Source organism: Leptosomus discolor, chromosome 3 (assembly GCF_034619465.1).
Source record: "Leptosomus discolor isolate bLepDis1 chromosome 3, bLepDis1.hap2, whole genome shotgun sequence".
In the NCBI taxonomy this organism is placed as follows: domain Eukaryota; kingdom Metazoa; phylum Chordata; class Aves; order Leptosomiformes; family Leptosomidae; genus Leptosomus; species Leptosomus discolor.
Genome location: NC_141393.1, coordinates 77004809 through 77028041, shown reverse-complemented (window position 1 = coordinate 77028041; position 23233 = coordinate 77004809). Strand labels below are relative to the sequence as shown.

At 40.8% G+C, this 23233-nt stretch overlaps 1 protein-coding gene across 6 annotated transcripts in view; it reads right to left on the bottom strand.

Moving 5' to 3' along the window:
• Positions 1-8511: 8511 nt before the first annotated feature.
• The window catches only part of COL11A1 (collagen type XI alpha 1 chain), a 159689-nt gene continuing 144967 nt past the window's right edge, over positions 8512-23233 (bottom strand). For all 6 annotated transcript variants that reach the window (XM_086462635.1, XM_086462636.1, XM_086462638.1 and 3 more), the window contains 12 exons: positions 22941-23048; positions 22804-22857; positions 18173-18226; positions 17135-17242; positions 15842-15895; positions 15717-15752; positions 15564-15617; positions 14494-14743; positions 12133-12245; positions 11256-11324; positions 10345-10578; positions 8512-8658 (listed from right to left, as the gene is read on the bottom strand). In XM_086462635.1, coding sequence (XP_086318761.1) covers positions 8512-8658; positions 10345-10578; positions 11256-11324; positions 12133-12245; positions 14494-14743; positions 15564-15617; positions 15717-15752; positions 15842-15895; positions 17135-17242; positions 18173-18226; positions 22804-22857; positions 22941-23048 — 1281 coding nt within the window. The remainder of the gene's footprint in view (positions 8659-10344; positions 10579-11255; positions 11325-12132; positions 12246-14493; positions 14744-15563; positions 15618-15716; positions 15753-15841; positions 15896-17134; positions 17243-18172; positions 18227-22803; positions 22858-22940; positions 23049-23233) is intronic.

Here is a 23233-nt window from a genome sequence, read left to right as displayed (position 1 = left end):
CGGAGCCCGCCCAGGGCAACCGGCTGCTTGGCCCACAACGAGCCCTTTCTACCAGTTCAGCCGTTGGTAGAGGTGGCAGTTTTGCTCAGAAAAACCATCCAAATAAGTGTCCTTAGTACCACCTGTTAAAAGGGGGCTCTGGTGTAAGCATTTCCTCAGCTGTACTTGGTCATCTGTCTCAGAACAGTTTCGGTTGGAAGAAACCTTCAAGGTCATGGAGTCCAACCTTTGCCGTAGCTCTACCAACACCACCAAACCATGTCCCTCAGTACAACACCTACTCGCCTCTTAAACACCTCCAGGGATGGTGACTCCACCACCTCCCTGGCCAGGCTGTTCCAATGCCTGACAACCCTTTCAGTCAAGAAATTCTTCCTGATATCCAGTGTGAACCTCCCCTGGTGCAGTTTAAGGCCGTTGCCCCCTGTTCTGTTGCTTGTTACTAGGGAGAACAGACTGACCCCCGCCTCGCTACACCTTCCTTTGCCTTTGCGATCCTCTCTTGCCATGTAGGTAGTGTTTACAGGCCCTGGGCTTCACCCTTCTCTGCTCTTTGCCTTGTTACAGCCCTGTCCGCCATGTGCAGGAGTTAGCCTGCATTTATTTATAGAGAATTGAAAGCATGCATCAACCTCTGTATTCCTTCGCTGTGTTTAAACAGAGAAGGGCCAAATGCTATCTGGCTATTACTACCTGTGTCATGAAAGTATTCCACTGTTGAAAGAGCGCCCTGAAGTACTTTGATGTTTTTTGCTTCCTCCGAGTTATGTATCTCATTAGAGTTAAATGTATCATTTCATACACCATCACAGCTGAGTTCCGCTTGGGTAATGTGCATCCAAATTTGCCGTGTATCTATATGAAGTATTTATTGTTGTGCATATTAAGACAGTATTAACTAACTGTGCTTGCATATGTTTCAGCCCTTAGCCAGCTTTCAAATTTGTGATTTCGCTTTCATCTTATTTTTATAGTAGATAATTCTAACCTACTCATTAAATTTAATGAGTAATCATGCTGGCTAGCTGATGTTTCTACATGGTACACTTGTGCATACAGTCATCAGAAAGATTATGCAAAACATGAGAAATGAATGCACACATGCAAAGCTGCATAATGTCCTGAAATAGTCAAGAATCAATTAGTCGGGAAAATTTTCAGGTATCATCAATCCATGTGTACTGTCCTTTTTTTAATTTATTTTTTTAATTGCTTTCTCCAGGAAAATTGCCATGGGAAGATGCGACACTAGTTCAAATGTGGTTCCTCAAGATATTATGGCTCTGTTGTGAGGTTAAAGTGTTTGGAAAAATCAAATAGACCGACTTCAAAGGGCAGAGGGAGGTTTCACATGGCCATCAGTGTGAACTGATCTCCACATTGTTTTCACCTGAATTTTGTGGCAGAGGCCGTCCTCAGGAGGACTATAGTGCTGCCTGACCCACGTGCTTCTCTGTGCTAGGAAATGGACTCAGAAGTTGAGCAACCCTGGGCATTGCCTGTTCGTAATCTGCATGGCCCAGACAGGCTTTATGTTTTGTGAGTCTGGCAACGTGTTAGTGTGGCTGTGTGGTGATTTCCCAGCCTGCTCACCCTCCCCCATTGTCCTTTCTGCCTCTTTCAAGTACCTGACCTTAAAAGTTAAGCCTCTCGTCCCCCTTTTCAGATGTCCTGTGCTTTTCGGTGCCACCGTAGGACGTGGCTGCTCCACAGGAACAGAGCTCCTGCAGAGGAAGCAACTTCAGGAATGGCTAAGACAGCGGTGGGCTTGGGAAGGGAGGGGAGGGAGAGCAGGGGATGGGGACATGGCTGCAGCCGGGATTTATGGCACCGTGTTGCCCACAGAGCCCTGCAGTCTTTGCTGCTCTTTGTGGGTGCGGTTTTTATAAACCAGTGTTGCTGCTGCCTCCTAACTGGGGGGCTGGGGCACCCCCTCACTCCACAACGACTGTGGGATACAAACCTCCACCGCTGCTGTATTCCAGCAATCACATGGAATGCTCCCAGACTGGGCCGCAAAGATTTCTCACCCTCCTACCGTAGGCTGAGGAGAGGAGGGAGCCGAGTTCTGCTCCCATTGTCCTTTTCCTACGTATTTCCCCACTGCTTCCTTATTTCTTTTTTTTTTTTTTTCCCCTTACATTTTTCTCCTTTTTGTTGTACACTGAGAACTATTTCTGCTTGGTTTTATTGTGCCTTTCTTTTACACAGATGCCTTTATTCAACTGTCAGTATTGTTCTCAGCTCCTGTCCCCCAGCGCAGAGGGAAACAATCTCAATGTGGACACTGGTGGACTTCCTCCTACCAGTCAAATATTTTCAGTCAGTTTGAAGAAAAACACATTATTATTTCAAATGGAGATATGACAATTCAAAAAAGGGAAGAGGTGGCCAGGTGAGACATGATGCTTTGTTCTGTTCGGTGCTGTGGAAATTTTTTACGCATTCCATTTTTGGCCCTTTCTGACAGTAAACAGCTTTGATCTTAATATCTGTGCATTGATCAAGTCTGCAGGCCTAGAGCAAAGTGGGTATTTCTGAAATCCTTCTGAGGAGTAACAAAGGGATAAGCGATCCCTATACATCCAAATCAGAAAGTTACTGAATAGTGTATGTTATGAAGATTATCTATTTATGCATTCTCCAGAACCTGAGCCTTCACATCCTGCTGTGTTATCTTGTGAGCCAATGCAGGCAGCAGGACCTCAAAGCAGAGCTGCTTTCTCACCTGAGCTGCCGTTGAGAAGATATTCTCATAAGAAGAGGCATAGGCTGAAGAGGTTGTATGAATAGAATATAAAACCTTACCTATTTTTTTGTTAATATTTGACCAAAAGAAGCTTTTATGTCAATAAAAATAACTTCATTCTAAATCTCTCCACTTTACTAACATGCTTTACATGCTGTGATGAGCAGTGCCTACTCTAGAAGTCATTCAGGTCAGTGGTAACACCCTAGCTGACTTCAGTGGGCTTTCTGGGTACGAGTCCGAGTAAACTAACAAATAACAAATCAATATCTCTGTTTCAGAAACACTAATTATGTTGGAATGTTGTTACTGTTACTTATTAGTCACATCCTGAGTTCAGTTCACAATTTCAACATTTTGTTAATACTTTCCCTGTAAGAAACTCAGGTTTATGGCTCTGCTCTAGCTATGTTTACTTCTTACTGGAGCTAGGGAACTGCAGGCCGCACAGCGCTGTGGCCTTGTGTTGCCACCGCACATGCTGTGCTTTGGCCCTGTTCAAGATCTTTGGCTGTGAGATATTTCAGGGTGAGATGGGAACTGAATGGGAAGCTTCTGTGTTCGTTCCTGGTCATTAGGGTGACCTTGGGACTCTGGGCAGCCTTGTTGTCTGAGTCCTGTGGACTTGGAAAGGTTCTTCTAATTGCCCATTAAATCCTCACTATAGTGAAAACACAGCAGAAGATCCAGTTTAGAGAACTTCTGGGGCTAGAGAAGAATTAATTTGGTTTTCTTCTTGCAAATAGTTTCACTGACCACCATTTAATGCATGAAGCGAAGGCCAGAGCACAAATTTAGAAGATGGCTTTGCAAGCTGTTAAAGGACTCTGACAGATACTTACATCTAATCTTCTTTAACGTACACAGAGAAGAAGCGATAAATGTTCCGTCAGCTGTTCTGCTTACTATATCGTTTGGGAAGTGATTAGTTTCCCATTTTCTTGTTATCTGCTGAGGGCTTACTTATGCTGTTTGTGGCAGATGTTTTTTGTTTTAAAATTGTGAAGGAGGTTGAGTGATTGTCCTCGCTGAGCCTTGTGTTGCTCTGAAAATACCAGCCGAGTATGAGAAAAAGCAATGATGTTAGTCGCTTGGGTGTCGAATGGCTGACAATCAGGAAATTGAGAACTGCTGCTACTATTAGATTGTAATAGCTGGTGAAATGCATAATGGTAGACGTCGAAAGGCAATCAAGTAGTCAGCGTCATCTACCAAAATGCAAATTACCCAATGATGATGAAAGGAAATCGGATAACAGACTCAAGGTTTTTCCTGGATTTGAACAGAAAACTGTCGCCATCAAGAAAGAAGAGGAAACAGATGCTTCTTATTTGTGGATTTTATCATAACGCACTGACTGGACCCTTGGTCATCTCTTATTTATATAAATTATGTTCTAGTAGCATATCATGTAGTGGCAGCAGCGTGGATGGACTGAATTTTAATTTTCATCCACATTTTAATCACTGTGCAAGGTGGAGTTCTTTTATGCTTCAGCAAGATTTAGCTACAATGTCTTTTTGATATTAAAAAAGTAATTTCTTAGATCATAGCAGGGAGCAGAGAAGACGCTTAGATCCCAGTCCCGCTGCTGAATTCTTAACAACTCTTGTCTGTCTTACTGCAGTTAGATGTGTTTTGATGAAGATCACTTCTCCACCCTTGAGAAACTGGAAACAAAGTCAAGGTCTGGCAAAGCTCCTGAGGGAACCTAGACAAAACATGTCCATGGTAGCATTGTAGGCTTTGGCTCTATCCTCTCTCTTATTAGAACAGAGCCTTCATTCACGTAGCTGAGGATAAAACAAGCCCAATTTTGGCGAAAGCAGGTAGTCTGAATATCTGTATGCTTGCAGCCTTCCTCACTGTAATAATCTTTGGTCTTCTTATTGAAAACAAAATGAATAAATAGCTTTAGAGCAGTCCAGTCCTTTGCAATAATCTTGACACTGCTTTTTACTGGATTAACAATGAGCCTCTGATGATTTGTGTGCCTAGAAAAGGAACACAAATAAGACGCCTTTCCAGGTAAATATAATAGACATGACATTTAATATCCCGTCTTTGTCATTTTCAGGTTATTTTTGGTGCATGTACAATAGAATAGGTTCATTCACAGAATTCGGTTGCTATTAAGGCCTCTCCTACCAGTCATTAGCATGTGAAGCTTCATTTTAAAATTAACAAAGCTGTTCCCAAGGCGAAGAATCTTAAGCAAATAATTGTGCTTATTTCTTGAAACAGATTGTAGCTTTTTGTGTGACAAGGTGACTTGATGTTAGCCATAATGACTGCCTGCTTAGACTGAAAAAAATGTCTTCGTTACATTTTACGAAGTTTTCCAGGAGAGAGAGAGAGAGAAGAAACGCTCCACCGACACGCAGGACAGTTTGAACCTCTATAGGCATAGCTTGTCATTTAGATCTCTGTCCTATGTCCATGTTATTCTGGACAGAACATTGCCTCAATCTGTAATGCTTGTTGGCCTGTCCCCTGTGTGCCTCCTCACTCCATTTCCATGCAACAAGAGCGCAACACCTGCACCGGCGGGGAGGAAACTGTATACCAGCTCCAGGCGGCTCCGCTCTGTTCAGAGAGAGGCTCGAAAGAAACTTTCAGGAAAAACTGCCCAGTCTGCTCTGAGGTCGGGTGAAACCTCAACATCCAAGTTCTCTTTTGTCAGTCTCTAGAAGTAAAGTGCAGATGTCATATAGCAATTTCAATCTTTTTTTAACAGGTCTGTAATTTTTGGTGTGAAAAATATCGATCCTTGTTTTCTTATGGGCTTGGTTGAGTAAGGATTTTTAGCTTGCGTCATTTTGGAGTGGGTATAATTTTTTAACAACAGCATATGATGAATCTGAGGTTTTCTGGTTTTATGGCTAGTAGGATTTGACTACAGACTCTGAAGTTTATTTTGTAGAAATTGTGTGTGAGTTTTCATGTGAAGCTTTCTGTTCTGGAGTGCTCTTTTTGGTTTGGTTTTGTTCTGTTTTGTTTTTAAGGACTGCAAATATGAGACTTCTGTCAAGAGAAAAATAAATAGCATAATTTTTGCTTGAAGGCAAGAATATATAATGGAAATTTTCCCCCTTTAATCAGAAACTTCGAGAGAAGAACAGCATATCGAAACGAAGAATGGACAAAGAGGAGTTAGAATAATAACTAGCAGTGGTCAGATGTTTTCATGATAAGGATAAATAGTAAGATACTTGGCTAAGGCCTTAAGAAGGGCTAAAGAATAAACCTGATGAGTCCTTACCTGAGAGGTGTAGAAGACTCAAGTTCATCCTCCTGTGGGATGTTGTCAACATGAACCTGGGTGAGAAGCTTTGACTAATTCTGGAAAAGATCTGGATTTGTTTGGCTTCTCACACACATCATTGCACTCTTTGAAACACTGTTCTGCGGCAGCCTAATCCTAACTCTGCCAAATCACCCGAAAGCACCTGACCCAGAAGCGTTGTGGTTTTTAGATAGGGTTGAACAGCTCAGCCCCTAATGCACCGTAGCCCACTTGAGCAGCAGGAAGTCGCTGCTCCTCTGCCACACTTGGTGGAGCTTCTTTCACAGCTATCGTGGACATAACCAGAGCGCATAAAGAACAGCTGGCAGGTGAAAAAAAAAAATTACAGACTGTTTTGGAGGAGGCCCCAGGTGACATATGTCATGTCTCTAGCTTGGACCCATCACCAGTTCTGGTTCCGCTATCGAAAACAAGGAACTGGAAAGTTTGTGTTCTGGTAGTTTCTAGGCCTTCCCTTTCCTGTCAGTAAATAGGGTCATTTCCCTGCCTTTGGGAGCCTGCAAGGGTAAGCACGAGGTTGTGAAGCACTCAGAGGCTGTGGGTCCTAACGGAGCGGCTGGGGAAAGAGTATCGGGTTCCCATCTTGTGTGTGATAGCGTTGTGTGGCTGCTGCAGCTGCGAATCCATGCGAAGGGAAGGGGAAATCACAGCCTCGCTGCGTACTGCCAACGGCCAGAGCAGCGTCTTTTTGACTAACGCTTCTCTTCCCTGGGCTGTTGCCCGGTGCTTGCCAGGACACGGAGCAAGATCACTTTTTTTTTTGAGTCTGGATGGTCTGGAAGCAGCGTGAAGGCACAGTAATGTCAGTGGGTGAGTTTTGGACATTGAAAAAAGAGAATGACCAATCCAGGTAGACAAGACTTGATTTTATTAATAAAATTTGTATTTTCCTCTTTGAGGTGACAGTTACAAACTTTGGTTCAAAAATAAAAGAAAATGTGAACAGCAAAAAGTTGACTTTTGAAATCTCACTTTTACATGTATAAACGTGCATAAGAAAACACCAGATGGAAATGAGCCAGCAGAAACTAGTACTATTTAATTTAACAATTTATAAGAAATAGAAACAAACATTTCTTTTCAAGTCTTACATATATTATGAAAAATAATTACAAAAGGATTTGTGTTGTAAAGCTAAAATGTAATTTCTACTTCCAACTACCTGAATAAAATGTTCAGAGGGAAGGCCAAACCAACATCTTTTTGGTGAGATTTGAGTAGCAAGTTGTAAGGGTTGGGGTGGAGGCAGCTCTGTAGGAAGCGGTCCCCTCGTGTGTTGCTTAGCAACTATGTAGAATCACATGACCTAGACATATTGCATCCCTGGCCTTCAGGTGAAACAACAGGGAAAAATAATTCATATTAGTGGGATGGGCAAATATTGTATAGGACCCTTCTGTGGAACTTCCAGTATCCAGTTCAGGAAGCAAGCATCCGTCATTGCTTACATAAAAATCTAAGTAAACACTGCAAAAATCCATAAATAACTGTTTAGAATCCAGTTTTAATATTTATGCAGACCAAATAAGCACAATGGAAACAAATTCAGATGAGCTTAAAAAAAAAAAAAAGACAGCTATATGACTAATTTATTTCACACAGATTTTTAACAGATCTGTTATGCAGAAGTTGTTTTTTTTCTTGTTTTCTTACATATTTTCCCCACCCAAAAATATAAATTTGTTTATTTTAGGTATATACAGGTATCTTACGAAACTCTGGAATTAGAAAAGAAAATAAAAAGTCTGAGGTATAGCACCATGGAACACAGCACCTTTGAGGGTGCTTTAGCTATTGAAATTCATCATCACAGAGTGACACCAGCAGAGAAGAGTTGTGTGAGTGTGCTGCTCAAGATCTTCCAGTTTTGCCACCTTAAGTTTTGTTGGCGACTTCAAATAACAAAGCTCTCCAACGACAATATATACAAAGGGATTTTATTATTAATCAGAAATGGAATTGGCTTCACTGGCAATTACGGCTTTATTTTTCCAGAATACATACACAGTACTGACAGTGTAGTTTCGTAATTATAAAACAGGAGCCAGATGCAATTCAGAGACACATGCAAGTTTTGGAAATGGACAGAGAAATAACAGTATAGTACTGTACATAGAATAATTACAGTTTATTAAACACTTTCTTAACACCTCTTTGTTGTAGTGGAAGGAGCACCATGTCGTTTGTTTTTTTTACAGCACCAAAGGAATCCAAAGGGGGGGGGTGTTCCTAAAGTGAGCCCTATGTGTCTGTCTGTGCCACAGCATCTTTGCAAAATAAGTTTAAGTCATGTGATTCTGGCCCTACAAGGGCAACAATTACTTTCTAGATAAGACATACATACACAGCAAGACATATTTTCTATGCCATCCTTATTCAAAACTTGCATGTGGCATGAAGTGGGTTGGTAGCACCAAAGTGCAACATTTTTGTTGATCTGATTTTTGTCTGAAGCCTAACCAAGGAAGCAGACAGGACCGACCTCAAATCCAAACTTCTGGTTCTGGTCACCAAAGTCATTGATCATCACATCAACGATAGGCACTTGGTCTATTTTGGGTGTGTTGATTTCGATCACCGTCTTTGCGTAGCCCTTTCTTGACTGTTAAAAAAGAAGGAAAAAAAAAAAAAAAAAAAAAGCAAACGTGGTTATAGATCAGAGCAGTAAGCATGTGCAGTAGATCTTCATAGGTTATCTCTGAAGTGTAGAATTTATAAATTATCCCCCCCTCATGCACCAGATATTACAAACTCTAAAGTTTATGTTTTCCTAGGATTTTATTTTGAAAGTATGACATGGGATGTTTTTGTTTTTTAGAAAGAGATTGGCCCATAGCTTTTTGACATACTAAAATAGGCCTAAAAATGAAAAATTCTCTGAGATGTTTAATGTTTCTTAAAGAATTCTGAGTTCACATCTATAGTATTTAACAAATAATAACAATATTCTCATGGCAGTGCATGTCTTCCTTGTGAAATAATCGCTACTTCTGAAAGACAGAAGATCCACTGCTAAGAGGAAAGACCTTTAACTGTCTCACAAAATATTAAAGCAGCCGTTTGGACATGAAAGCAAGCAGCGGTCTGACAGGACTGCCAGCTGATGCGCTGAGACACCGGGTTTGAAGGCCCAACCTTACTTCCTAGCAAAGGCTTTCCACCTCCTCTAAACGTCATCCAGCCAAGTCATCACGTTAGTCACCAGGACTGCACTTCGTTCAGGTGGTCTCAGGTCCCTTTCAGACCCCTTTCAGCTACGGCAGGGCCTCCGAGTTCAGGTGAGCATCTGAGTTGGCAGGTCTGAGGGTTCCCCGTTTAGTGATGGAGTTACTCCCTAAATCACTTCCAGCTCTCTCTGGAGCTCTACACTCACCCACTGTGGGTAACAAAAGCAAAATAAATACCCAGGAGGTGCCGAAAGGCTGACCTGAAGCAGTTACTGAGGGGAGGAGACTCTGCACCTGCCTGAGCTGCATCTCCGCCTCAGAGCCGTATCCTGGCACTTTCCGGTCTCTGATTCTCTATCACTGACTTCTCAGGAACTGCCTTCAAAACGCTCCCATATCAAACCCCAAAATAATTAATGAGGCTTCAACTGTCACTTGCTCCTTTGATGTCTTTGTTTCAAAGTGCTCAGTACAAACCGTTCTGGTTCTGAAAACAGTTGCTATGCCTACACAGACCCTGCTGGAGAGGTGGTCAGAGAGCTGATGCAGGTTTGAACAGCTCCAGGGATTTTAGTGCAGCTAAGAGAGGATTCTGAAAGGTACAGTCAACAAACTTCACCTGGCTTTGACTACCAAAAAATGAGAAAAGGAAATACGAAGTCACGTATCAAACTGTGCAGTTAATTCACTGTGTTTGGGTACATACACATGGTTTAGTTCATACATGTTTTTATAGTATTCACTAAATATTCTGGCTGCGTATGCCTTAATTTTGAGTAGAAATATAGTCTGCTTGATGGGCTGCCTGACCTGATTATGCTTTTTTTGCCTCTGTTCTCTTACACTGTGCTCATACTAGCAGATAGTCTAGTTTCAGCACGTTGGTGGTGACAGCCTGGTTTGTTCCACTTCTGTTGCTTGGCTTATGGTTGGGGTTTTTTGGTCTATGAAAATTAAATAAGGGACTAGTGTACTGTAGTTAAAAATCTGCTAAAGGGCAGTCTATTGAAAGTAAAGTGTTTAGAAAGCTTTTATGAGAAGAAAGCTGTGAAAAAATGAATTTGTGTGATTTCTACTTTGACAGGTTGGTTTGGTAAAGGCTCTTCTGAACCTCTACTTACTGCACAGCCATCGTGGAGAGCTTTGATGTGAGGATTGTTGTCATAAGACATTTCTTCATCATTCGATCCTAAGAACCTTATGGCTTTGTCATAGCTGTCCGACGACGCGTCATGCCAAGCTACGGACTGATGACAGTTGTAAGTGAAATTTTGTCTGGCAGAGGCACTCAGTAGTTTAAGGAATGTCATTTGGACCATATTAATGGAATTGCCTTCAACATCCAAATAGGAAAGCTGGAAAATACAAGAAGTTACATCGATATTTATCTATTTCCTTTGTTAAAGTGCAAACCAAAATTATGGTTGACAAAAGAACGATGTGACTTTCCTTAATAAAAAATCAGCCAACATGTAACAATTTATGGAGTTTTAAAGTTCCATAAAGCTATGGCTCAGTAAACAGATTTTTATGCTGTATCAATATATTTAAGATGAAGAACTACATGTTTTAGCTTCATTCTGGTGGGAAAGGCATTGAATTACTCCTGGCATATTGTGTAAACCCGCAGAATCTCTTTGGGAATCTGTTTTTAGTTAATTAGAAAGTTATGTCAGCCTGCAGCCTCATCTTTGCATACTGGGTATGTTGCCAGTTACCTAGAGTGGGGCAGGGGATCTGTGCTCCAGCTGCTTTACTGAGGTTCAGTGGTGATGAGTGGTCTGCCAGAAGCCAGATCCTCACCATCAGCTGAGCAGCTGGCCACTGGGATCACTGTGGGACAGGACAGAGCAGGCTTCTGCGGTTCAGTGGCAAGAGGCCCTGTAGCTGCTCTAATATTTAGGGCAAAAGGGCTGGGGCTGAAAAGTCTTTTCATTAACAAAAGAGTTATAAAATTCCTTGGGATCTGTTGATCACTGATAACATGTACTTGACTTTTCAATAACCATTACGTTGCAGTGTAACAACTTACAAGTTTGCCTCGCTTAAATTCACTAAACCAAGATCCTGGATTCTCCTTTGGCCATGATGAAATTCTAACCTGTGTGGTAAAACAGCAGAGATAAAAGTATTTAAAACATATGTTAACAGATATGAAGGTTTTACATTACCTGGGACAAATGTCACATCAGGTAGTAAAGAATGTTTAATGTTTCTTCTTTCTGAGATCTCAGCCTCTTTAAAGCTTTAAAATAGGATGTTTTTTCGTGTATAGAATGCCTTCAAATTAGCGACTGTAAGTGGAATTCAAGGTGACAGCTTATAAAGAGAGCTAGTTCTATTTAAGGGAGACTGTTGTCATCTGTTAAGATTCAGGTAAGCTTCTGCTATAAATTGTTCCTGTGAAGAGGGTCTAAATTAGAGTTTTCACTGGTGTTGATGCTGATAGATCTCCCTCATTTAGGCAAGCTTTTAGAAAGCCTTCCTCTACACCATATGCCCCATCAGAGGTAATTTATAACAATGAATGAGGACACTGTTAATACATAGTGTTTTACATCTACTCTGCGTAGGTATAAATGAATAGATATAAATGAACCCACAAGAGAAACACAGTAGGAGTTTAGCTTTTAGGTGTCAAACGCCAGATGATGCGCTTTAACGGGCTGCACAGCGATGCTGCATTCTGAAATGCAGTGAAAGGTGAGCAAGCAGGTGCAGAGATTCCCTGTCTGAGCAAAAGCATGAAAATGCTGTTTGTTAACTCTCTGTGGCATTTTACCACTTTATTCAGATTTATGCAAATTTCAGCGTAATCAGAAAGACAGATATACGAAAATGTGACAATGTAATTATCCTGTTTAGTTCAACATTGCAACAGCCAACTGAAAACACAGCTTGGTACTTACTCCTTCAGATTTCTTATCTGGGTAGATGCAAGTTTCCCCACCTGCTGTGAAATTGCAGTATACTTTGAAGGAGTCTCCAGAACAGCCCTGGTTCGGATCAATCCAATATTCCCCTAAAACAAATGAGGAAATATTTGCCTTATATAGTGGAAATGGTATTTGGAAGATCCAGGATTTACTGCTACCTAATGGTGCTCTGAAGTTTGTAGCAAAGTTATTTTATCCAAAAGATGAGAAAGCAACCCTGTATTTTCTGCCTTGTGATTTGTTGCTGTTGCTTGTGAAAGGTAACACCGGGGTCAAATCCTGTTCTCATCGTGTCCTTTTGGTTTTGTCTGGTTTTCCTTCAAACCATGACTTTATTGCAGGACGCTGCTGAGTTTTGGAGGAACTGCAGGGACCTCAGTCTAGCAGGGGAAGGACGTTATGTGTGAAACACGCATTGCAGGTCTCAACAATTGGGCCATTTCGGTGTTTCAGCTAGAAGGATGATTTGTACCTGTGGTGACAGCACTCTCAAAACCTGAGCAGAGGCAGGCTTAGGCAGAAATAAGCCATGGCTTAGGTCAAAGAGCAAAATCTGGTGTCATTTGCCTGCCTATCTACATAAAACGGTGGCTGCACAGGGCTTGGGGAGGTCGTAGCTGGCCCAAGTACCTAAAGCTTCCATTGAGAGAAAGAGCCCTCAAGCAAAGACGTTTTTTACTACTGGGTTATGAAGCTGCAACACTTGTGAAACTTCAGGCTGCTTTAGTTGGTAAAAGCACCTTAACTAATGCTTGGTTGGGTGACGGGGTGGGAAAGACCGTTAAAACTTGCTTCCCGTAGTGTCAGCAGTCCTACCAGGCCGCCAGCCCTGCCCTACATCGCCGGTGAACGGAGGCGGGGCGGGAAGGAGGGCCGCAGTCAATCCAGGCTCCGCTAAAAACCAGCGCTTTTTAAAAATCTGCCTTGCTAATTATAACGGTGATCTCTGCAACGTGGGCCCTTCTCTCCAGCTAGTTTCACAGCAGGACAGCACATGATTTTCTGACACTGCCGTTCTAATCCAGTTTCAAGCAAATAGTGGAGGTTTCAAAGAGGAATGACAAATCCTTTCACCAGTTCTGTATTCTGAATAGAGGGCATAACCAATGCTTTGATGGTAATTTAAAATTCTATTGATTCAGGCTGTATTTATTGAAAACAGTGTTTCCTACCTGTACGTCTTGTCCCTGGAGAATTTTGTGTTTTAATGAGTGCATTTACTTTTATTTTAACCAAAATAAGATTACTTTTATATGAAGAGAGCTCCAAATAATAAACAAATACTGGTAAATGAAGAAGGTGAATGTATTCTATCAAAAACATTCATTGTTATGGAGGGTACTGAATTGTAAAATATGTACTTTTCATATTGCACATCCACTGCTTAACTACTCCTCAAGGCAACCATCTGTTTTTATCTATCTAGAGTGAAAGCAATAAAATATTATTAAACTGTCAAAATCTGTTTTTCCTCCCATTTAAAAACAGAAAAATATTGCTTTGAACTGGGAAAAATATCCATTGCAATTGAAAAAAATATGAAAGGATGAAAACTCTGTGAAGGTTGGCTTTCATTTAAACATTTCCAGAGGGGTAAACTCAGTTAGGAAAAAAAAAAAAAAAAGAAGAAAATAACAAAGAATAATTAAATCAAGATAGTTCTTCAGAACACAGTGTCTTGTTCATACTACTCTGCATTTTATTAAGCTAGTTCTTAGTAGCATTAAACAGTATCAGAGACACTTGCATGTCTATTTGCTGAATAATATAGAACAAACAGCCATCATGCAGTGGAATAAATTGTTGTTTCTAAGGGTAAAAGAACAGTAAATTTTTTGAGAGTCACAATCAATAATAAATCTCATACAATACCAATGCTATTTTATATTATTATGCTACAGGAAAGTATACAGCTACTAAAATAGTATTCTCATTTCTTTTAAAAGGAGCTATTAGCTATCTCAGCATGCTGACATTTGTGATTTTACTTTCCGTTGATCCAAACCGCATCAATCTTTCATCCCTCTCCTGTTTGGATAGTTCTGGAAATGCAAGGCCCACTGTTCAAAACAATAACTGTTTTTATTTAGCACTTCAAAAGTTTGGAATCTAAAACCATTTCAGGTTGTGTATTTAATGAATTTTGGCTTTTAGCAAGAGAATATCTCTTACTCACATTTTATAAACTCTTATACCTGCAAAGATGGATTTAATGAGACTGTATTTATTGAGCGACTCTATAAACCATCTACCAATAATTAATTATTCTGCCAGAGTCCCTTAGCAGATCACAACTTCAGCCTTGTTTGCCTTTGTCATGCAATAGTTACCTACCATCTGGGAAGTCTGGGTGGCAGAGTTGCAAGTCTTTGCAAGTTCGGGCTGGGTTATTCTGAGTGCCCATTGGATACTTCATATGCTCAATGTCTTGCTTCAGCGAATTCAGTGAACCAAAGATCTCTTCCATGCCATCGGAATAATCCAGAATATTATCACCAGTGTCGGATAACATGTAATCAGGAGACCTTCGTGTCTTTTTGGGTGACTGGATTGGCAGTGGCTGGATTACCTCACCCGGAGGACCCTGCGGGGAAAACAACGTATCTGGTTACCTTTTCTGTTTGTGGTTCAGCTGCATAAATACGCAAAGGAAGACCACGGAAAGTGGCTTGGACTTGCTTTCAACAGGCTTTCTTCAGATTCTCTATTTCACTTCTTTCCTTCAGATTTATGCCCGTGGGCTTTGATTTGCAGAAAAAGGTGATTGTAGAAGGCCAAACCATGGTTGTGCTCTAAACTCTTGTCACGACATTGCCCTTTGGGGAAGACTGTTCTGCCCTTACCTAAGTTAAGCGTGCAGAACTGACTTGCTGTTGCCTCTTTATCCCTGGTAATTCCCCCAGGCACAGGCATAGCCTATGACAAATGAAAACTGTGGATGTTTTCTATGATAAAACTTTAAAATTCCACTTGGTGTCTATAAAGCAATATTTCATTTCAAAAAATTGAAACACTTTGTTCAGATTTGGACTGTTTTCATTTTAGGTTGTTATGATAGGAAAAAGATATAGTAGAAACAGGAGAGTATCAGCGGGGGAAACTAATATAATTCTGTTTTCTGTGCTTCAGTATAACCCATCAATTAAATATTGTGAGGGGCTTTTTTTTTGTTTGTTTGTGGGCGGTTTTGTGTTTGTGTTTTTTTAAGCTTCTAATGGCTTTTTCTGTGCAGACAATGTATTTATGTGTCTGGTGGATCTGTATTTCCTGAAAAATGAATTTTCAAACAATCATTACTATTTTCCTTATCTGCAAATTCACAAATGCTGTTTCCTACCCTTGTCAAAACAGGGTCATCATGTCAGCGTAATGTGCATGCATGTTGGATGAGTGCTCTTACTTACTGGAGGACCAGGTGGACCAGGTAACCCACCGTCACCCTTTTGACCAGCAGGACCCTATAGAGCAATGAAAGAAATGCAGTGTTGACCATGGTACACAAAAATAACACACACAAATTTAAGTAAAAGAACAAAATATGGAGGAGAATTACTCACGCTGGAGCCTTTGGAACCTTTTGGACCTTGGGGACCCTATGGGCAAGAACATACAACTCTAGTTGGAGTGTATTCCACACAGCACTGGAGTGGTTTGAACAGGAGGACTGGAGGAAATTACTTACAGGTAAACCAGGAGGACCAGGGGGTCCAAGTGGACCAGCAGGACCAGAAATTCCCTAAGAAAGAAAAGAGAGTAAGTACAGAACTAAAGTATTCTACATACTGGACTGGATTAAAAAATGCGTATCGATGAAAAAGGTCGTCCTCCTAAGCATCCAGCCCTGACGAGTTTTAATTTAGGCCATTTGCTATGGGCCAAGATAGTTTATAAGTTTAAAATATTATCTGAGAGTTTGAGTTGCTTCTGGGTCACTCAGTACGAGTGAAGAGTGTGCTGCAGCGGCAAAGCAAGCCACCAGGATGCTGGGCTGCATCAACGAGGGCATCACCAGCAGAGACAAAGAAGTCATCATCCCACTCTACTCAGCGCTGGTCAGGCCACACCTGGAATGCTGTGTTCAGTTTTGGTCCCCGCTGCACACAAAAGATGTGGATGGGCAGGAGAGGGTCCAGAGAAGGGCACAAAGGTGATCCAAGGACTGGGAAGCTGCCGTATGAGGAAAGGCTGAGAGAATTGGGTTTGTCCAGCCTTGAGAAAAGAAGGCTTTGGGGAGACTCCGTCACCACGTTCCAGTATGTAAAGGGTGGCTACAAAGAAGATGGAGACTCCCTTTTCACAAGGAATCACATGGGAAAGACAAGGGGCAATGGGTATGAGTTACTCCTGGGGAGATTCCGATTGGACACCAGAGGAAAATTTTTCACAACGAGATCAATCAGCCATTGGAATAACCTCCCCAGGGATGTGGTGGATTCCCCAACACTGGACACTTTTTTAAGACTCAGCTGGACAGGGTGCGGGGCCATCTCGTCTACACTGTGCTTTTGCCAAGAAAGGCTGGACCAGATGATCCTTGAGGTCCCTTCCAACCTGGTGTTCTCTGGTTCTATGACAGTTGTTCTCACACTGCGGTACTTATAGTCACGACTGTGTCCCCTTCAGACTGGCTTGAAAAGCTCACGTTTTACAGAGTGCCTTAAAACTTGGCGTGATAACTAGGAGAAAGGAAGCTGCTTTGGGCAGTGCAGTTATAAACACGATGAGATTGGTGCTGCTAGTTTTATCTCATCCCTAACTTAGGTGTGACGGTTTCCTTCATCTTCTGAAACACTCTATGGTCTCATTTTAAGCTAACTTCACCCAGTTTGTACAATGCCTAGGAAAGTTTTAACCTCTAGCAAGAGGCTCTGGGTGTTAAATGTTTATAGCAACTTTGTGTGTCTCAAAAGAAAGACTGGAATATGTACTGTGCTTGCATGGCACTTCAATGAAAACACAAGTATGTTTTACTCACTGCATCACCCTTGGCTCCAGGAGATCCCTGTGGGCCAGGAAGACCTCTATCACCCTTTTCACCCTGTTCTCCTGGAGGTCCAATCAGGCCAATCAAACCAGGATGCCCCTAAACAAGACAGAAGAAAATGTAGTTCAAACTCAGTATATGTAAAGTAAATGTGCTTTGCAAACACACAGATTAGGGCTTTCAAATGTCATCACTGTTGCTAGTCAACAGTTAACCTGAAGACAAATTACTCTGAAAGCATATTCATTGTTGTTAGGTGGCCTTTTAGACTTGGAGATAATTTGCAAGTTGTGACTGCTTATTCAGTGAAATTAGCACTTAGTGCTAATTCAGTCCAACATAGTGCTTACTGAAACTGATACAGGAATAACAATACCCGTGGGTACAGAAATAACGACTCCTGTGGGTACAGATTTCATACCAACTGTCACATTTAGATGCTATAAGCATATTACAGAGTTGCACATTTGTTTCCACATGCAATACTGCTGTATGAACAGCTGATCCAAGCACATAAGCAAGACCTGAAACTCACAAGACACGCTCATATGCATATCCCTTTCTCCACACAGTGTGATACACGAGCAGTCATTTAATCGTTGGGGCTCCATTAGAAAATGCTGTCCTGGGTGTCTCAATCCATTATTTCAAAAGAAAGTATTATAGCTGTTAAATATTTACATTTTGTTGTTTCAAAATAAAAATAAACACTTTTTGTTTCTATACTTTGGTTTTGTGAAACCAACGGTTCTCTTTACATCAGTATCTCTGGGATTTTCCTCGCAAGGAAGCAGCACATGGCCAATGGGTTGCCCCTCAGGCAGTAATCTTTTTCTTTCTGCGTATCTCCAGGATATCGGATGTGGCTTAAAACGTCACGATTACTATTAGGGCTATGGGAGGCTGATTGATAGGCACAGTAAGTTGTCTTGCTTCTGACACAACCCCCCATGTGTTTCTTTCTGCTAATTGTATACAAACTTTTAACTGGGTCAAAATTACAAAGGCACAACAATGAATAAAGTATACCTTCTCTCCTTTGGAACCTGGGTCTCCTTTCAGGCCAGGCAAGCCAGGTGGACCCTACATAAATCAAGGGAAGTAATGTTAAAATAAGTTTTGACATACTGCACAGATCATGTTTTCTTGAAGTATTATTAAAGACAGTGTCAGGCAAAGTACAGAGTCATTCAGTGGTGATGGTTGTGATTGATGGCGTGTGATTTGAGGCCCGAGATAAAGTTGAAATGTACGTTTAAAAAGGCATAATGATGGTCCTGTAGCATTTAATTTGCTTTATAATTAGAAATCTATAAAGGGTTGTATGATTAGAAATCTATGAAGCAGAGGGTCAACTAAAGTCTTAAAGAGCACTGAAAGCATCCAGTGAAGCAAGTGATATTAAAAAAAAAATTCAAATAATTTTTTGTTGATTAGCCTAATTTTGCTTGTGGTTACATTACATGCAATACAATTATTACTTCCACCTGAGTTGCTGTACCTTACTTTAGCTGTTTCTTTCATAAGACAGTGGAAAGTATGCTCTTAATTTGTTTTCTCCCAGTTTACGACAGCTCAGTAAGATTTTTGCAGAATATAAATCAGGTTGCTTATAATAACTGCTCCTCAATACTATTTAGTTGGAGAGCTATCTTGTATTTTGTTTCAGCACTCGGGGTGTTGTCTTGGGATTATGGTTTCCTTGACTTGCCACCCGAAATTCCTGTATGACCATGAATAATGCATTTAAATCTGTATTTTCTAAGTCTTTTCTACTCAACACTGCAAGCTTACTTAACGTGATCTAGGTGTGCCAGCTCTACTGCCGTGTAGAAGCTTATGGCTCTTTGTCACTTTTGTAAATGTGTTTAGCTACACCAGTTCGTTAGGTTTTGCAGTACTAGTCTGGGCAATCCTAAATGCTTTTAGGAAGTCCCTTAGTCTCTTTGGGCCTCCACTCCCCAGTTGTTGGACAGGGATTATAGCTTTACCTTACAGAGGTGTTAAACTGATACTTTTTTAATTAGATGGTTCACATCGTATCAGCAGCTTGCAGTTTTTAATTGGTATTTACAAGCCATCCTTTCTGCAGTGCAGTAAAGACATATGTTACTTTATGAAGTTGAGTAAGAAATGTTCTTTGTTCTAAGTTTTTTCTGCAGTTGTCCCTAAACATTACTCCATGTGGCTAAATTTCTGTAAACAGAAATATTCTGGGGCAGGAGACAGAGCTGTGAACAACCAACATTAGGGCAGCAGAACCATTCTACAAATCCTTCCGTATTGCTGGGGTGGGCGTGGGGAGGGGACAACCCAAAACACTCATTTTTTTCAGGTGGTTCCAATGTAAGCTGGTGCTTAGAAAATCTATTGGAAAACTCCATTGTGGTCTTCCTACCTGGGAAACCACTGCGAAGCACAAACACATTCACATGGCTAGGTCTTGCTTTCTGCACAGCTCTTGCAAAAACCACTGAATAATCTTGTTCTTATAACTTGACACAAGCTTCTTTTCCCTGACAGTGCTTTTTTTAATCTTTATTGGGGTCATAAGAGCAATCCAATAAAGATACTGTTTTACCAATAGCCAAAAAATACAGCTGAATAGATGGCACAGACAAAAATTACGTATGAAGTTGTTAAAATCTCCTTGGCTTATTTTTTCTCCAGCTTTTTTAAATTATTATTATTTTAATCCTTATTTATAATTTTAGAAGTATTTCGAGGGATTTGAGAAATCTTCTGAGGTTCATAAGAATGGCAGAGCTGATTTTGTGTAATTTGTACAGAATGAGGTTGAAAATTCAGGCCATGAAGTGCATCTGCAAGCGCAGAAAAGGCATTCGTTTCTCAGAGGCCATTAATCTCACACTAAGCATGTACGCACTAGGTGTGGAGCTGCTAGACTAAGTCAGTATCTCATCACTACTAGTCTCCTGCTGGCAGTGGACATCTGTGAAGTTATGATATGGATAGCAGTAATAAGTGACCTTTTCAACCTGGCACAGACTCAAAAGTGCCATAGCACTTCATGTACAAAATATTATTCAGTGCGTATCCTTTCCATCTCTACTTCAGGATATCATTAGATGCAAAAGCCTGGGCAGATACATAATTCATGAATGAAAAGTGAAATTTTTAAGCTTTTGGAATACAGAATCAGACATTTTCAACTGCAGTGTGTTGCGCTCTACTGCAAATCTGCTTTCATATTCTTCTCCTGATAGCAATCTGCTGTGGAGGGAGGGGGGGATGGAGGGAGACCTAACCTCAGCAATTTTTACGTGTAAACTTTACTTTCTTAAAATCCAAACTAAGTTTAAGTTGCAGCAGTGCTTCTAAAATAAGTTCTTGTGGAGGTGACAGGAAGCTTGTGCATTTGGGAGGATATAGTTCATTAATACACTCAGCTTCAGTTTTGAATGGAATATTTAAGCTCTCAAATGTTGGATGAGAGATCTTTTGATGATGTATTGGAGGCTTCTGGTGACTGACATGTGGGAAAGGGGTGCTTGTTATTGCTGTATAATTGTTCATTGGCTTTTAGATTTCAGCACAGAATTGTCACTGAGGAGATCAGCTTTCAGTTCCCTGATTTGTCCCCTGTGCATTTCATTTGTAAATTGGGCACATCATTTAAAAACTATGGCGGTGGTCCCGTCATAAACTTTTTGGAGAGAAGAGGATTTTATTATGGGCTTAGCACAGGGAAGTCCTTTTCCTTGCAGCTTCTCATGCATTGTTCCCAACCCCTGACTTACAAGCCATATATTATCCGTGAGATAATATAAAATATCTGTCTATTCCTATCAAATGAAGGGCAGCTGTAGTGTAAGGTTTCCTCAGTACATTATTTGCTCATTATTGCTTTCTGAGGGACAGAGAAAAATTAAATTCTCTGTAGGTGCCATTGTAATACCATCTCTAATTATAAACACAGAAGTGATCGATAGATTATGCACCAGATCACTGCTCTTTTTGAAAAAAATCTTTCTAGCGTGTGGGGCATAAAAATATCTGTTCTGAAACTCTTTGATAACAGGTTAAGAAGTGGCGTGTTTGGAACATTTTTGGAAATGTAAATAGTTACCCAAATACTTTCAGCCATGAAAGTGTTTCAGTCAATGAAAGAAAAGGCAATTGCTCGTGTTCACTTATGCACATGAAAGTGAAAGACTGGTATAGGGTAAAAGTCTTGATTTATGCATCATTTCAGTTTAAATTCCCCATTTCCCCCACTTTTATTTTTATATAATGGAAGAAGTCTGATATGAAAACTTTATAGCTGATGTTCAGACCCTGAGTTCTCACTGGGGAGGCAGGAACGCTCTTGGAAAGATTTTGAGTTCAGGTATAGCTTCAGCGCAGAAACTTTCAGTATTAAGGCCACCTCAGGACCTGTGTCCTTTGTATCCTGTAAGTCCATATAGGAAAAGGAACAGAGAATTTCCTACACAGCCTTCCTTTTCCACTTCAAGAGCCACATCGTTTCTGAAGTGGAGGATAGCCCCTTATTGCCCTATTCTAAAGCAATCTGATGGTATATTCTGGCCAAAATAACAGTGGATTTTACTTAGTATGTGATAACGCTGCTTGCAAACTGTAAAATGCATTGAGAGTGTAACACTTGTTTATTTTTTTCCATCAAACTGTGACAGTCCATATTTTGTTTCAAAGCTTTTTATTCCCAATGTGTCGCTCAACTGTGATAATAGAGGTGAACTCTGCTTCAGTGAGTTTGGAGAGCGAGGGATATGAGATCTTTCCACTTATTTGGATCACCTTTGCTTGACCTGTGAAGAATTAAGCTGCTGGCCATATAGTTTAGATTTGAATTTCTGCAGATAATGCTGAATAAGAACACCAATGTTGTGCAATTTGTGCTCACAGTGTTGGTTTTTCAGCTTGTTAGAAAAAAATGCACTAAAATAGCAAGTGTAAATGGCCGCACTGATAGAACTTGATAATATGTCATCTATAAGCTTCCCTTGCGTTAACCATATTAACACGTAGCAGAACTGTGGTATGCCCCAGGTGCCCTAGAAACTGGGAGCTTGGGTCATTGAGACCCTTTTAAGCATTTTGGTCATGGATTATATTTCCTGGGATGCTCTTCATTTTTATAAAGCTAGAATGTTTTCTTCTTTGGTAGAAGTCCCTTTTTGGCCCTACTTCTGATTTAATTTGTTCTTCCTCTAAGGAATAGATACCATCTAAACTTTTACCTTATGAATAATGTTTTCCTAAACTAGCAATCATTAAAATCAATGAATGTACAAAATGTGGCACTGCTAAGGAAACAAAATGATTTAAGGTATTAAGCTTTGCTGATATGGGGACAGAAGCATTTTTTTTTATTGTAAGCTTCATTCATTTTATTTTTATTTTTAATTCTATTCAGGGGATTTCAATAATTTGGTTTTACAGTGCTTTATTTCACTTTTTACCTGGTGTAACTCGGCAGTGTTCAGCACAGCTGCCTACTAAAGTAGAGCAGTAAAATTAGAAGGCAGTTGTGTATCAGATTTTACCAGCACAGAAGAATGGTGACTTTGTGCTAAGAACTAACTTGTACATTCATTTTTCTGTCACTGCACAGACATGTTAATAGTTTCAAAGGGTGCTTTTTCTGTTTTGGCACTGAAAGGAAGGGTACTCACCAGAGGCCCAGGAGGGCCATCCTGCCCTGGAGCTCCAGGTAGACCTTGTTCTCCCTAGAAAAAACAAAGTTTGCTTTACCGGAGGGTATACAAGAAATGCAACATTTAAAATACGATTATTTGCTCAGCGTACTTACCACAGGGCCAGGAATGCCCCGGAGACCCTCTGGACCAGGTTTTCCTGCAGGTCCCTGTGGACCAACTGGACCTGTTTTTCCAGGAGCCCCTTCTGCGCCAGGTTCACCCTAGAAAGAACATAAACCACAGGTCAGAGAGGAGGAGCTGACTAAGCTCGGCGCTGCAGGGATATACAAGCTGCAAAGTGAGAGCAAAGTTTCCTCACTCCACTTTTTGAAAGCTGTTCTAAAACACGGTGTTCTGCACAGGACGGCTTTCTGAACAAAACCTTGATAGCTTCGTATAAAGATGC